At 39.6% G+C, this 15,316-nt stretch overlaps 1 protein-coding gene and 1 long non-coding RNA gene across 3 annotated transcripts in view; one reads left to right on the top strand and one right to left on the bottom strand.

Moving 5' to 3' along the window:
- LOC146430142 (uncharacterized) overlaps positions 1–15,316 on the bottom strand; it is a 72,058-nt gene that overhangs the window by 22,012 nt on the left and 34,730 nt on the right. Inside the window, exon 4 of the long non-coding RNA XR_014855272.1 lies at positions 11,004–11,165. This is a non-coding gene — a long non-coding RNA (uncharacterized LOC146430142). The remainder of the gene's footprint in view (positions 1–11,003; positions 11,166–15,316) is intronic.
- IFT81 (intraflagellar transport 81) overlaps positions 1–15,316 on the top strand; it is a 34,937-nt gene that overhangs the window by 14,985 nt on the left and 4,636 nt on the right. The window contains exons 10-17 of one of the 2 annotated variants that reach the window (XM_085075490.1): positions 286–381; positions 2,153–2,299; positions 9,995–10,144; positions 11,099–11,227; positions 12,163–12,252; positions 13,193–13,279; positions 13,878–13,949; positions 14,053–14,138. In XM_085075490.1, the coding sequence (XP_084931616.1) occupies positions 286–381; positions 2,153–2,299; positions 9,995–10,144; positions 11,099–11,227; positions 12,163–12,252; positions 13,193–13,279; positions 13,878–13,949; positions 14,053–14,138 (857 nt within the window). Of the gene's footprint in view, positions 1–285; positions 382–2,152; positions 2,300–9,994; positions 10,145–11,098; positions 11,228–12,162; positions 12,253–12,320; positions 13,070–13,192; positions 13,280–13,877; positions 13,950–14,052; positions 14,139–15,316 lie in introns of those variants that run through there. The other variant, XM_085075491.1, reaches the window with a different exon arrangement.

Genomic DNA, 15,316 nt, shown 5'->3' with positions numbered 1-15,316 from the left:
TTTTCTCTGTACCAATTCACTGCATTTTCTCTGCACATGCACCAGTTTACTTCATTTTCAGGGCCAACGTCATGGTTCTGCCTTATCATAAAGGCACAGAACTGGAAATCCAAAAACAGCCTCTTCCTGGCCAATACTTAATGACTCATGGAGCTTTTTGGGTCTGTTTCTCTGTTTTAAAAAAGGAACTGGCTGGATTGTAAATCTGGATTGCAAAGCATTTAATTCTTGGAGAAGACAAAGACACCAAGCTCTGTTTCCTTAGTTTTCCACTCTGTCTTGCAGATAAATGAAGTCAATGCACAAATGAATCAGCTTATTGAGAAAAGGATGATGAAGTATGAGCCAACTGATAGTAAATTCTCCATGTTTCGCCAGCAGGTAAGAGGGAACAAAATGTGTTTCAAGCAGAAGCAGGAGAGGAAATCAGTCACTGATTGGTTTATGTGCTGATTTTTTCCTTTGATTTATCTAGCATAAGTCAGTAGAAAAACATAATAATGGAGGACAAAAGGAAAATAAAGAGCTGTTGAACATATGGATGTTTAGGGCTGAATCAAATGTTGCTTTCAGTCGTGTCAGGGAATGTTTTGACTGCTGTCCTTGCATCACAGCAGTTCTGCAGGAGCTATTTTGGTAAAGTTCCAGCTGTGGATGGATTCTTGCAAGGCAGCATGAGGGCTGTGCCTGCTGCAGTTCTGTCCCTTCCTTGTGTCTGACCACATGCCATTTTTCTCTATTGCATCTAAGAAGGAATTCTTTGATTTCTCATACTGAGGCTGCAAAATAATCTTGCTATAAAATAGGCTGTCTGGTCCAGTCTTAGTAAATTCACAAGTTCTAAAAAGGATTGATGAACTCGGAGATTTTCGGAGCTTACGCAGGAACCTGAGCGATTCCTTTTCCAGGCAACCTGCACCACTGCTAATTTTATGGAAGATTTTCATCATGATGCTTATGGGGATGGCTTGAAAAATAAACAGGCTTAAGTAAAATGTATCAGTGGGAGGGAAAGAATGGGGATAAGATACGTACTGCAGTTCAGTCGCAAACACAACGTGAAACAGTTTTATTTTAGAAGAGATGCTCCTCCTGAGGGAAAATCCAGCTCTGGAATGTGCTGGTGGCAAGGAGGGTCCACCCCAGGAGCTGAGGTTGCTGCTGGGAGCTCAGAGCCCATGGTGCTCTTTGCTTTCTTCTACCAGGGCCTGAGTTCTATTTTACACAATAGAATCAGCTTTCACCAGCTCTGTTGTTCCCCAGTTTGTCACCACAGACCCCTCGTGCAGCAAAGAGCTGAGCTCCCACCCCAGCACAATTCTGTTGGAGATTTATTTAGGGAGAAAGCTGGTCCTCTCAGCTGAGTGTGAGAAAGCTGATGTGTTTTGGCTTCATTTTCTGTAAGTTTTCCCTTTCAGTTGAAGAAACCAGCCATGCCTCAAATTCCTGCACCTGCATCTAAATGAATGTGTTGTGTTACTTTAGAATATTTTTCAGCAGAACACTGGCTAGAGTAAAATGTTGGGGTTTTTTTTAATCCTCAAACTAATGTATACTTATGTTCCCAAATCTGTTCTGGTCAAAACTCAGGTACTATTAAATATTCAGTCTTTTATAAAATATTATTTTTTAGCTGCTTTATCTTCTAGACTCAGAAAAAAAGAATAATCTATAATCTACACTATTTTTGTACTTTATTGCTTTATTCATCATCTTCTAGCTATTTGCCAAGATTTAGTGGCTCGGTAATGCTTTAGTGTAACATATTTCTGTAGGTTGGAGTAGGTTGGAGTTATAAAAATCTGTATTATGACATTTGTGAAATCTTGGATAACTTTCCAGTTAAGCCATGTTGGTGTATCTTACATATGCACCAAGAGGGACTAAGCAGAAGAAATGGAGCAGCTAAAATGCCTACCGTTTTCCTCAATGAAAATGAAAAAATGAGGTGAAGAAATGTAAATCTAAAATGTAAAATATATCAACTTGAATCTGGGCAAAAAGGCTGTGCTGGAAACCTCATCCATACTGGAGGCTGCAGCCAACTTCACTGAGGTTGTGGTTTAACCTGATGTATATAATTTATACATTTTATCTAAAAATAATTTTTCTCCTGATTAACCAAAGCAATTTTACGTTAATGATCTTGCAGGCTTCTATAATTTCCCGGAAAAAGGAAGCCAAGGCAGAAGAACTTCAGGCTGCCAAGGAAGAGATGTCCAGCCTGGAGAAGCAGATGGAGCAGAAGAGCAGTCAGGCCCATGAGCTGGAAGGCTCCGAAGTGCTGACCGAGGATGAGGTAGGGATGTGTCAGTGGATGGTGTGGGATTCAACAGTGGATACAAGGAAGAGGAAATTTTTAGGAAATGCATCAAGAACAATTTCTTTTTAACTTTACATTGCAATAACTCCTTCTACAGCATCTTATCCATTAGGCCTCTGGGTTTTTTTTAATGCACATTTTTATAATGGAATCCAAAAGTAACATATTTGAAGATTTTTTTTTTTTTATTTAATGTGTTGTCCAGTCCTTCCAAATAGTTTCCAATGTTTACACTGTAACAGTGCTGAATTTGTAGCTGTTTTCAAATTATTAATTTCTGTTATTCACATTGTGCCTAATCCATTGCAAGGTATACAAGGACTCAGTGTTGGGCTGTCTTAGCATTCCAGCCAAAATTATGGCAATATCATCACAGTGGTATGATGGTAAATAACTAACTATAAAGGTCAATATGATTATAATTAATATGCAAAGTCTATATGATCATAAAGCATAATACCAGAGATTATCAGAGATGTAAGTAGCTGATACTAATAAATACCACTCTGATGTGGTATTTATTACCCACAAAAGTGTTTACTTAAACCCCAAATTCCCCAGACCCTCCTGAAGTTCAGCTGTGATGCAGACTTTGACTGGCACAGACAGTGTGGCCCAGGCAAAGTTAAATTTGCAGCTGTGCTTCTCCAAGCAGCTTTTTCTGCTTCAAAAGTTTGCAAAAAATAATGGAGCTGCAGTTTGGTATTGGTTTGTCAGCAAAATAAATTCACTTTTCTTCAGCCAATAATTTTTCCCAGTTGGGAAGAATCCTGCAAAGGGAAATTACAGGCAGAGTCACTAAACTAAAGAGAGTTTTATCTGCATCATTCTCTGATTTATTATCATTCTCTCACGTATTGTCTTTGCACTGCCATCATTTAGCCAGAGGCACACACTCTTTGCTTGCTTGTTCTTTGTTTTTGTGCTTTTTTTACATACTACCAAATAGAGGGAACGCCCTTTTCAGAAGGAACTCCCTTCCTAATCCCATAGGACCTGCCTGCTCCACAAAATCAGTTACTTTTAAAGGAGTCTGAAAGTGTGGATGAAAATTACAGGTGGGAGTAATGGTAGAGAGACATGAAAAATGAAGATGTTGAGTTCTCTTCCCATCACACACTGTACCCTTTCCTTAGGGAGCAATAATAAGGAACCCACTGCATTAGATTTCTCTCCACTCCAAGGTTTTCAGCTCCAGTGGGCACATTGCTGGAGTCTTTGACAAATTTTTAAGCAAAAATAAAAGCAGAAAGCTGACAATTTGTGTTTTGTGACATGTGATGGAAAGATGTGTTTAATTAATCAACAAGAATGTATTACCAAGACAGGAGCATATGTTTTACATCATCTGCACAGGCAGTGTAAGGTAAGAAATAATTGTCCCTATTCTTCAGGGAGACAAGAAACTGATCCATAGAAATTTGAAGAGAACAGGGTGGGAAGGAAACCTCATAAGGAGGAACCTTTTAAGAGGTGTAATAATGAAAAACTCAAGTTAATTGTCTGACACAAAGAAGTGGCTCAAGACAGAAAAAGGACCTGTTTTGGACATGACCTGCATTCCTTTTGTGCAAATATGTTCTGTTTTGATTTTTAAAATATTTTCAAGTCTTCATTTTGCAGAGTGAAGGATAAATGACTGAGCAATTTGGAGAAAATAATTGACTTAAAATCAGAAGTGTTTGTCTTTTCATAAGAAGCATTTCCTGGTTTGTAAAATACTTTCTGCAAGGAAATGTACATTGGCAAGGAAGCCAATATATACATCCATGTCCTGTTCGTGTTGACTTCCTTAGGTGGAATGCAGTGGTACTCCCAGGCACCAATGTAAAGCACTAAAAAGGCTGTTTCCTGTGCCTAAAGACTAGGAAAGGATTTGAATTCTTGATGGTTTTTGATCACTTCTGTTTCAAAGGTCGTGGTTTCCTCATCTGGGAAGTGGAGACAGTGGTGTTTAATTCTTTGTAAATGTCTGCTGCCAAAATTGCTGCGCAGGACCGTGGTGCTGCTGTTCTGCATCTCCTCAAAGTCCATGGCAAATGTGAGGAGCCAGGACTGAGATGAGACAGGGTTGGCAGGGAAGAGGGAATGAAACAAAAGTGGCCTGGGCAGGTTCTCCCTCCCCAGTGAAAATCTTGGTTCCTCACTCACAGCCAACCTTCTGCTGTAGGTTTGTTTCTGGTATGTTCTGCTTTAGGATTTGTATTTTCTGGTTCAGTGCTCTGCTGCTCCAGCTTGGAGCCAATAGCAAAGGAAATGTTGATTAATGTGGTGGTGAGTCAGTGCTGCAGTTCATGGGTTCCTGGGGACAGGAGGAGGTTGTACATTCAACCTTCACTTCACTCTGACAGCCGAGAGCTTCCTTACATTCTCCTATTCCTGTCACACGTTTAATGTTTAGTTCCTCCATTTTTAAAAAGGGAGAAAGAGGGATTTTTAACAAATAGCTTCACTGTCTTATATTTAAATGGATTTTTTTAATCCTGTCAAAATGCTACAGTTAAATCAAAGCATTTTCTCCTATACCCAGCATTTCTAATCTTTGCTTTGTCTCACTTTGCTCTGTCCTCTTACATACCATGGCACTCTTGAGACTTGGCAATGGAAGAATCAGCACCTTCCTAACTTTTACTCCCAAACCAGCATTTGGATCTGCAGCTGAGGTGGTCTTAGCCCTTCATTCACCAAAAGGTTAAGCCTGGCTTAGGTTTTTAGGTGCCAGTGTTTCGCTTTCTTCCACAGTCATGAAAAGGAATGTTACAGCATTCCACTGCTCTTGAGATGTTGTGCAAATGGATAGAACTCAGGAGAAACAGTGAGGAATAACCAATTCATTTACATCAAACACAAAAAAGTAGGAATAAATTGTCTGCTTCGGGGATTATGAAATCTTTTTAAGCACTTCAAACAAAGTGCAGTGAGCAGGGGGCACAGTTGGCAGCTCCTCGCTGCAGCTGTCAGATCCTGAAAATTAGGGAATCACATGTTGACACTTGGAATGCTGGATGGTTCAATTACAAGTGATCCTAGGTAAAGCTGGGATATTTTTAGCTCTTTACACAACCCATTGTACTTTCCAGAGTTCAGCACAGGCCCCCAAGAATGTTGAGTTTCCCAGTGATTTGGAGTTGTCGCAGAGCTGTGCTGAGCTGCAGGAGTGGAAATCAGTCAGGTTTTGAGAACATGGCATAAAAAATCCTCTCACTTTGTTCTCAGGTGGGTGAGGTTTGCATATGCATTTACTTAAGGAGTTTACCCTTTTTTCCATACAAATGCTCATCCATGCCTACCTGCCCCTGGGAAAAAAAGACAAATGTTTCCATTTGCAAACAGAGAAAGCAGCCTCAGACCAAAGATCTTGTCACTCTTCCTCAAAAACTGTTGATCCACCTGAATCTGTCAGATTTTTGATGTGGGAAGTTCCCTGCCACCTGATCCAAACATATGCAGAGATTCAGGGAAACCTCCTAGAGCTGAGCACTCCTTCAGCACCCCCTGCCATGGATAAATCCTGGATCTCACTGATCTGTGCATCTTCCCTGATCACTGAAAATGGATTTTCATTATAAATATTTGGATTGATTCAGAGTATTAGTAATGGCTGCTTTAATACTTCTTGCCTGACCAGAAGCAAGCATTCCTAGAAGATGCTAAGGAAGAGTTTTCCTGGCTGAGCTGTGCCATGAGCAGGCTGTAGGATACTTTCATTTTAATTGACTGAGGTTCTACTGTTGTCTTTTAGATGTCTGAGTTATTAACTCTGTCCAATATTGGCTGTACTAGCTTAAATTTAGAGCCTCTTAGGAAAAAATACGGAAAATCTGTCATGTTCAGGAACTTTTCCTAACTGAATTTTAGTACTTTGGACAGTCTGTATCCCATTAATTAGTCTAGTTAGAAATTAAAACATCTGTTCCTCAGTTCTTCATGAAAACAGATACAGTCAGCTAAGATTTTCTGCAATTATTGTGCTTATGCAAATAATTTTATTAACTAAACTGTTTATTTGGAACCTTGTTTAGTTATGTGTTTCACAAAGAAACACTTTTTCTTCTTACTCTTAATATTTTATTTTCTGTAGTACTTTCATGTGAAGAATATTTTGATTACAATAACACAATCAAATTGCGGCATTAATTCAGAAAATACTATTTTAAAATATTTGACTCAAAAGTGAGCGATTTATCTGGGATTTGTTCTTTTCAGAAAACAAGCTTATCCATTTCTTCCTTTAATGATAGTCTTGGAATAAGAACCTCATGAAAACTTCTCCTGGGGCAAATATGAGGTTAAATGAGATGAGGGGAGGAACTTGTAGTGAAAGGCCAGGGCTGGAGCTGGGCTGTGGTCCCATTCTGACCACTGAGCCATGTGGTCACCAGGCTGATGTCCTTTCCTGGAGGGGGACAACCTGCCAGGCTCTGGATGGCCCTGGAGAAACCACTTCAACATCCCTGATTTGATTTTATTTAAAACGGTTATAAAAATTACATCTCAAAGTGTGGAGAGACTGAATCTGGTGATGCCAACCTCTTCCAGATTGTAATGAATGGGAAAATATAAAGTAGGTGCATTGCTGGATTCTTCCAATGAAAATAGAACAAAATACAGGAGATCTGCCCAGGGATGGTGGCTACCTGTGTGCTGTGGGATGTTATATGAGAGATAAGAGTCCTATTTTCATTCCCTGTGTTCCATAATCTGCATTCCATGCTTGTCATGTTCTAGTCACCCATAAAAATAGCCGAGTGAAAAGGCAGAATCTTTCCTTGCTTTCCCTTGGATGGTTTTAGTGTCTCCAGGGGCTCTGACTCGGCTGACACAGGCTCCAGGCTGGTTTGCTTCAACTGCTCCCTCAGTGCCAGCACTTGGGTCTTGTCCAGTCATTTAGTCTTTGAAGCTGAAATAACTGCTTGTGTTAAATTGCTTGAGAAAGAAAAGCAACTGGTGGACATGGCCTTGACTGGAGCATCCCTGCCCAGGCAGATCCATGGGAATCCTGCAGGATGAGCCTGCTGAGTTTGGGCACAGGGAGCAGCTGACTTGGGCTATGGGAAAATGCTGCTGCTCAAAAGTGGATTCCTTTGGTTACTTAACTTGAAAGTGATGTGGCCAAACAATGTTATTTCTCTGTGAACTATGCGAATTATTTAAAAGACCTTTCACCACAGTAAAATGCTGTGTTTTGTGGCATTGATTTCTCATGTACCCATGAGGTCTATAAAGCCTCAGAAGCAATGCTCACACAGATGAAAACATTGGTATTTTATATTTTCTTTCCATTTTTGGAAAACTGTGGAATGATTCTCAGCTTTTAGGCTGAAGAAATCAGCCTAATTTTGCTGTGAGATCCCTACAAGCTGCTGATTTAAGTAGAGTAAAATCTTAGAGCTCCAGCTCAGAGCTTGGCCCTGGATCTAAAGGAACCTTCAGTCAGTGAGATTTTGAGGGACTAATCTGTGCTGCCTTTAGAGTAGATCAGATCCTTTGAACATTTTGCCAAATTATTGATTTTCTACACAGATGATCATTTTGCTACCCTGGTTTATATCTGTTTTACCTTGTTTGCTGCAATAAAAGCTGTGTGAAAGGTAAAGTTTGCTTTAAAAAGCCAGAGCTGGTGCTGACTGACATCCACCTCCAAAAATGAAGAGATTTCAGTTGTCACTGTCAGCAACTTGTAGTTAATTTTGGATGAAATTTGTATTATATAGTCCTAAGTTAATCGACTAATAATAGAACAGTGGTGGAATTGGTTCGTTAAGCAACAAGATCCTTTGACTTCCATTGTAAAATACATTATGCTTTGAATATTGAATATGCAAATACTCTACCTCCCACTCAAGCTATTTTCAAGACCTTAAAAGTGAAGAGAATAATAGTTTGCATTTCATCCTGGGATACACTGACAGAAGATCGTTCAGATTTGATAGCTGTGTGTGGTCACATATTAAGTTTAATCCTTTACCTCATTCTTTATTATATTCCACTGGTCAAATGAAATGTCCCAGGGATCAAGACAGATGACTGTGCTTGCCTTAGATTTTCCTCAGTTGGTTGGAGAGATTGTATTTATACCTTTGAAATCACTGGGAAATCACAGAAATCTTGGTATTGTCTAAGCAATTAAAAAAAAAGAAGTCTTTTGTATCAACTAAGAGGATGTGCTTGAATTTGCAATGAAAAGGAATGAATTTGGTACTAGTGTATTAAATGTGCCAATAATGTACCAGAGAGTGTGACAGGGGCTCAGGTGACCTTGTGTATCCTTGTCCTGGGTAGTAGCAGGATGTAGGATGTTATCCCAAAGCCACACAGAGGCCAATCTGCATAGAGCACATTGAGTAATTTGTGGGTTTGTTCTTTCACCAAAAACGTTTATAGCTTTTGGCTTTAAAAATAGTTCTGGAGCGTAGCAAGAGAGAGGCAGCTTTGGCCTAGATATTGCACAGGATGGCAGATGAACAGGGTTGATTTCATTGTGGGCATTTTGCCCAGGACACTTTTTATAGAACATACAGTTACTCTGGGGGTTCTTAGCCTGTGGTCACATTGGGGTTTTGGATCTATTCTGTGGAAGGGAGAGGGATAATTCTTCAAAAAGAAAAATTAATGTGAATTTCAAAATTTAAGCTCTTTAATGTTTGTATTTCAAACCTGTATCAGTGGGAGTGGGAGTTGTTTTCCTCCTGGGGCTGCCTGCTCTGTGCTCCCTGCACACATTGAGCCCCTCCTCATCCAGGAGCATTCTGAAGCCTATTCTTACATCATCTACTCCCATAAATTTTATTTGCTTTCCATCTCTGGATATGCATTTTTGAGCAGTGACTGGCGTTTACCTCGTAGCTCTCATGTAAAACCCAAGAATAAGAGCTGAGACTGCATGACAAATGGAACACATTAAGGCACAGAAAAATCTTACCTGTTTGTTTCAACCCCTGGTACTTGTGTTACAAATTGAGCACACACAGTTCAGGTGTAAATTAGCTAAGGCTGTTGGACTGCATGGATTTTTATTATTTTACTCGGTCTTTAATAAAAATATAAATTCTCCATTGCTTTAGATTTTGAGTGAAATAAATATTGCTTTTCTCTATTTCTATGCAAGGACTCTGCTTTTATTTTCCTGGGTTTAAAAACTTAGCCAATGATATCATCTAGGTTTGCAGCAGTCAAGGAAAGAGAACAACAAGTTTTAACTACTGAGAATATTTAAAAAAAGATAAATCCTTTCCCATGTCCTCTTCCCTTCCAATTTTCCTGCTGTTACCGTGTTTTGGTCTGCAGAGCTGGGGCTCTGTTACAAGTGCAAATTACTGTTGCATTAAGTTTTTATTATCCATGACTCTCATAACGTTTTGCAAGGAGTATTTACTTTTCCAGCTGTCAAACGGTGGTGAGCAGAAGGGAGCAATCTCAGGCCTGCAAATGAGTGAGCTGGGACAGAAAGCAGTGGAGCTGCTTTTCTTGATCTCGCTCAGTGAACAAATGCAGAGCTGAAAATAAATAGACCCTGGGAATCCTGAATTCCAGCCCTCTGTTCTAAACTCTGCATCTTCAACGTGCAGGACAAAGAGGATAATCACATTTAATGTAGCTACAGGCTGTGATGAGACCCTGCTTTGCTATAAGTGAAGTGAGTTGCTGCTCTCTCTCTCTCTCTCCCCCCAGTTCAAGCAGTACGTGAGCAAACTCCGGAGCAAGAACACGTTTTACAAAAAGAAGCGACTGGAAATAGCAGAAATTACAGCAGAGTATGGAATCCTCCAGAGGACAGAGGAGCTCCTGAGGCAGCGCCATGAGGCCATTCAGCAGCAGTTGGTAACCTGAGCTTTTGCTGCTCCTCTTCCCTCCCTGCCCCAGGAACAACCTTAGGAGCACTTAGGATGCTGCTTGGATTCTAGTGCATCACCCTCAGCTCCTGCTGCCCTTGCTGAAGGAGCCTTTGGGGTAGAAAATGTATTTTTGTCTGTTGACTGTGAGGTTGCTGTACTTTGTGTCCATCAGGACTGATCTGCAGCTTCTTTTTAGACTGAGGGGCCTGACCCTGCTTTTTTAAGTCGATGGTAAATTTGCACAAATGCCACTAAGGGCAAGGCTGGATTCTTAAATTAGTTTATGGTATCCACAGATGTAGTAAGGGCTTAGAGAATGATCAACAGCAAATAGGATCCAAGCTACTGCTGTAAAATATATAGGAATAGTATTTAAAGAAAGAGCAGGCAAGAAGGAAACATTCTAACCCCAGAATATTCAGAAGAAAATGTGTTTAAATTTAAGACTGGATGAATCTTTCCTAAGCCAGAACAGCAGCAGAAGGATTTCTGCTCTGGATAAATATAAGCATCCCAAACACAGGAACACTGCTGTGGTATTTTCTTCCAGTCCCTGTATTCTTGTTACCAAAATACTTTAGAAAACAATTAGCTGCATCTCCTGATTAAGCAAACAGATTTTACACATTGAACTTCTTCAGAGCCTGACCTCCAGCCTACGTTACTCTGTGGAAACTCTCTGTTCACTTCATTGAGCATTGGATGACCAAATATTGTATTTACTGAGGGTTTTTATTGGCCTGCTGTACAGACATGAGATAAAATCTACTTTTCTGGCAGCTAGATAATTATAGTAAATTGATTCATAATAATAAATTGATTAATAAATTTATTATAGTACTTACCCTATTCACTTCTTTAAAATATTTGGCTCCATGAAAGAATTTGCTGTTTCTTGGTTAATGGACTCACATTCAGCATTTTTTGTTTGTGTCTTCAGCAAGCAATTGAGGAGAAGAAAGGAATCTCTGGATACAGCTACACCCAGGAGGAGCTGGAAAGAGTCTCTGCAGTGAAGAGTGAAATGGATGAAGTGAAAGGCCAGACATTAGATAACATGTCTGAAATGGTGATTTTTGTCTTAAACTATTGTATTTCCTCAGTTTGAATATCTGGTTCCTCAGGATATAAATCCCAGTTTAATATTTTTGTTTGGGTTTATAATTTTCCTTTAATCTGTGTTTATATATATTTATATAAATATTTCTAACAGATACAACTGCAAAGATAATCTGGACAAAGTTTACTAAAATATGCATTTCTTTTAATGTACAAACAAGAAATCAAGAATTTTTAAAAATGCTACAAATAAATCCGTATTTTCTCCCCATCATAAACTTTAGGGATATCAAAACGTCTTTGATTTTTTACTTCTTTGTGATTTCAGAAGTGGTTTCATATTTGTTCTTGCACATTATTGGAAAGAGACAAATGGTTTGAATCTGCAATGGGTCTTTTTCTAAAACGTTTGTAAATCACTGGAGTAAAGCATTTGTTAAAAAGATGCTTAATGTGCTTAAAGAGCTAAATAGCTTGTCTTTTTCTCTATAGCCTGCTTTTCAATTTACCTGCCCACATAGCCATAGAAGCAAGAACTTGAATTTCTAATTTGAAAACATTATAAGAGAGCAAAAAGCAAAATAGCATCTTTTTAACTCATTAGGGCATTTTTAAAATAAAAGGATACAACTAAAATAGAATTACTCTCAAACAGAAAGGTGGATGCAATTTGAATTTCAGTATAAATATGTCAAAGTGACTCAGTTTTAGCATTTTCAAGCTTTATTTTACCTAGGCAGGTTTATTTGTTTTCTTAAGGATTTCTTCCTTTCTCTGAGTCCCCTTTCTCAATTAGGCCTGAACCTGAGTTATATAATTAAGATTTCATCCCACACTTTTCCCCCCCATATTTTGGTTTACTTCCCTTTCTTTTCACATTCCTAATTACATAAATGTACAATTAGGGTCATAGAGCTAATGAACATTATTTTGTCCCTTTCTCAGGTAAAGAAACTGAACGCCATGGTGGCAGAGAAGAAGGCAAGCCTTGCTCCTGTCATCAAAGAGCTGAGGCAGCTGCGTCAGAACTGCCAGGTTTGTAGAAACCCTCCTCTCTTTCTGTGTTAAATCGAGTCAAACCCACAAATAAATCCAATTTACAGATCTCTGAAGTGCTCTACAAGGACATGATCAACTCTGAGGGAAAGCTGGAAATAGCAGAATGTGTCAACAGCGTTTGCAGCAGGCAGCGTGCTAAAGGTTGGAATTTGTAAAAGCTGACAGTGCAGGCACAAAATGTAGTCCTTTATAGCGATTTAAAAAATTACTACACCAGGGGAAAATGTAAAATGTCATAGTTCAAACCCAAAGGAAAGTTAGTTTCAGATCAGTTGCAAAGATATTTCTGTATCTCAGCACTGATGATCCCAACCAATGCTGTCCTTTCTGAGTGGATTGCAAATAACTTCTCATCCAAATGTTGGATGCATTGATCTAATTCCTGCATTAGTCTGTGGCACTGACAAATTTGTCCATTTGTTCTCAAAATTTTATAGAGAGCTGGAAAAAAAAAGGCTTTTGGGTCTACAGCTGCCATAAGTTGGCTCAATACCATGGAATTAAATAAACTGATGCATTTATTTATCAATGAAATTTCCAGAAAACCTAATTTTAATGGTTCCATTGAAAATGTCAGCATGTGAAATCCAGTGAAGGGGTTGGTTGCACACAACTGGAAATCTGGCTTTTTGTAGGGAGCACGAATATTGATCCTTTCTTAATGTCTATTTTTATAATTACTTGTTCTTTCTCCTTGCAAACACAGCCCTGTTACCCTGGCAGGGTAAAGCCATGGATGTGGAAATTTCCTTCTCTCTGATTCCCCAGAATGTGAGGGAGTTGGTGGCTTCCCTGCACAACCACAGCCAGGTGCCAGAGTGTGCCAGGAGCTGGGGCTGGTGTGTGAGGGGCCTGAGTGTCACATGCCAGCCAAAGGAAGATTTCATTTATGTGCCCTTTTGCCCTTTTCACCAAGGAATTAACTCAAGAACGCGACGAGAAGAAAATCCAGTATGACAGTTGTGCAGCTGGGCTGGAGACCAATCGCTCTGCCCTGGAACAGGTGAGGAGCTGAACAGCAGAATTCAGTTTTCCAGCTGATGGTCTGGAAATCAGACAGTGACAGAGCTCTGTAATTGCAAATGCTGTGCAGCCTGGAATGTGTGCATTTTGGATCATTAGGGTTCTTTTGCAATGGACCTCTCAGAGATGGGAGCAACCCATTATCTCCATACTCCTCCATGCAATTATTGATTGCTGATTGACATACTATTAGCATGTCTGTAGCTCCTGACATGCACTTTGCAGATGTATTCCAGGTAATGCTTGTTCACAGTGTGTCTGGCACTTCAGATGTGTTGAGGAACCTGAGTCTTGGCAGCACTGAACTGCCTGTTAGAAGTCAGGCATTAATAAAAACCTGTTAACAGTCATTTTGCATCTCTGACTGTGACTGAAACTGCAAATCTAAAACCTCTCAGTTGTCACTCACTTTAAAAGAGACTTGTGAGAAACCAAAATCATATAAACATCTGAGAAATTATCAATTCAGGATTATTATTATTATTATTGTAAACTCTCATGGTTTATATGGCAACACGGGGCATCTCCTGGGAACTTTCAGTCACCATGCCCTTTGGAATTTTACTCTTTTCCCACAGGAAGTGAAAGGGCTTCTTGAGGAGTGTGCCCAGGAAGAGAGCAACTACCGTTACATCAACTGCATGAAAAGGGTAAGATCACAAATAGTTCACTGAAAAAAGAAATTACAACTATAATATATATATATACACACACACACTTATATATATATTTAAGTGATGTATTTCTTTGCAGACTGTGGAGGTCCAGCTGCAGCGAGCCAAGGAGGAAATGAAGGCCTATGTGTCCCCAGACCCCCAGGAGAGGCGCAAGGCAGTTCGGTGAGTGGGGCAGGGTGCTCCCCTTGGGGGGACTGGAGGAGATTCACAAACTGAGGCTGAAGTCAGGAATTTTCTCACTGGCATTTGGACTGGAGGAGTTCACCTGATAAATTTAGCAGCACTATAATAATCTAAAAATAAGCGTCTCGGATTCCAGTCTATAGTGCTGTAAACCTACAAGTTCTGTCAGGCATACCAGGAGATTTTCCCTTCCCATTGGAGATTCTCAGCCCAGGATAAGGGTTTAACTGACAGCCCCACACTCTGAGGATGGTTCTGTACCATCCCATGAACCTCCATCATTACCTTCAGTTTCACTGACTCCAGTAAAAAGTCACTTCCTTCATCCCAGGATTCTTTTCAGGACCCCTCACCTTTGACTGGCAGGGACAGAAAGAGGAAATACTATAAATTGAACTGCAGATTATTTTTGGTGTAGTTTTCTATTTTAAATAGAAATTTTTCCGGCCAAAGATGGAAATGTTTTCTGAGAATGAGGTATTTTGGATTCATTATCTGTGCTAAGAAGTCTAAATGTTACCATGCCATGGAGATTTTTTACACTTAACTAAATATTTTTGTAGAAGTATCCTGTTGAAAATTTTGTGTATGTTCAATCTTCTAATACAACATAAAAGCTGAAACAGAATTCAGGCAACAGTCAACAGACTGTTTCAAAATTAAGCATCAGGAAAACCAAAAACATTTATAATTTCCAGTTGGTAAAAGCATCAAAATAGCTGGGGCTTATTCTTCATAATTAGTTTTTTCAAAATTTCAGAATATTGCATGAAATAGAAATCCTGTTTTACAGAAAAGTAAATCTTAGATTCTTGCTGTCAACAAAATAATCCAGCTGGTGTCAGTAGTTTTACAAAGTGGTCTTTGCTTTCCCACCACAGTATTTCTCAGTCGTGAAGACATTTATCAAAACAGTTTTAAAATTCGTGTTTGCTCAGTTTGATGGCCATTGACAGGGAAATGTATCAAACAGTGAGAAAGCTCCATGGAATCTCACAGGAGAATCCATCAGATCCTTCCTGAAGCCCCTTGCACTGTGGAGCTGCACTGGAGCTGCATCTTCATGTTCTAGAACAGAAGGCAGAGATCAGGAAGTGAAGGACCTGAGTAAAATCCATCACAGAGACCTTCTGCAAGGATGTGAGGCATGGAATGTT

Source organism: Lichenostomus cassidix, chromosome 15 (genome assembly GCF_008360975.1).
Source record: "Lichenostomus cassidix isolate B80296 chromosome 15, HeHo_3.0, whole genome shotgun sequence".
NCBI classification, from domain to species: domain Eukaryota; kingdom Metazoa; phylum Chordata; class Aves; order Passeriformes; family Meliphagidae; genus Lichenostomus; species Lichenostomus cassidix.
The sequence above is the reverse complement of the archived record's forward strand: the minus strand, read 5'-3'. Positions and strand labels throughout refer to the sequence as shown.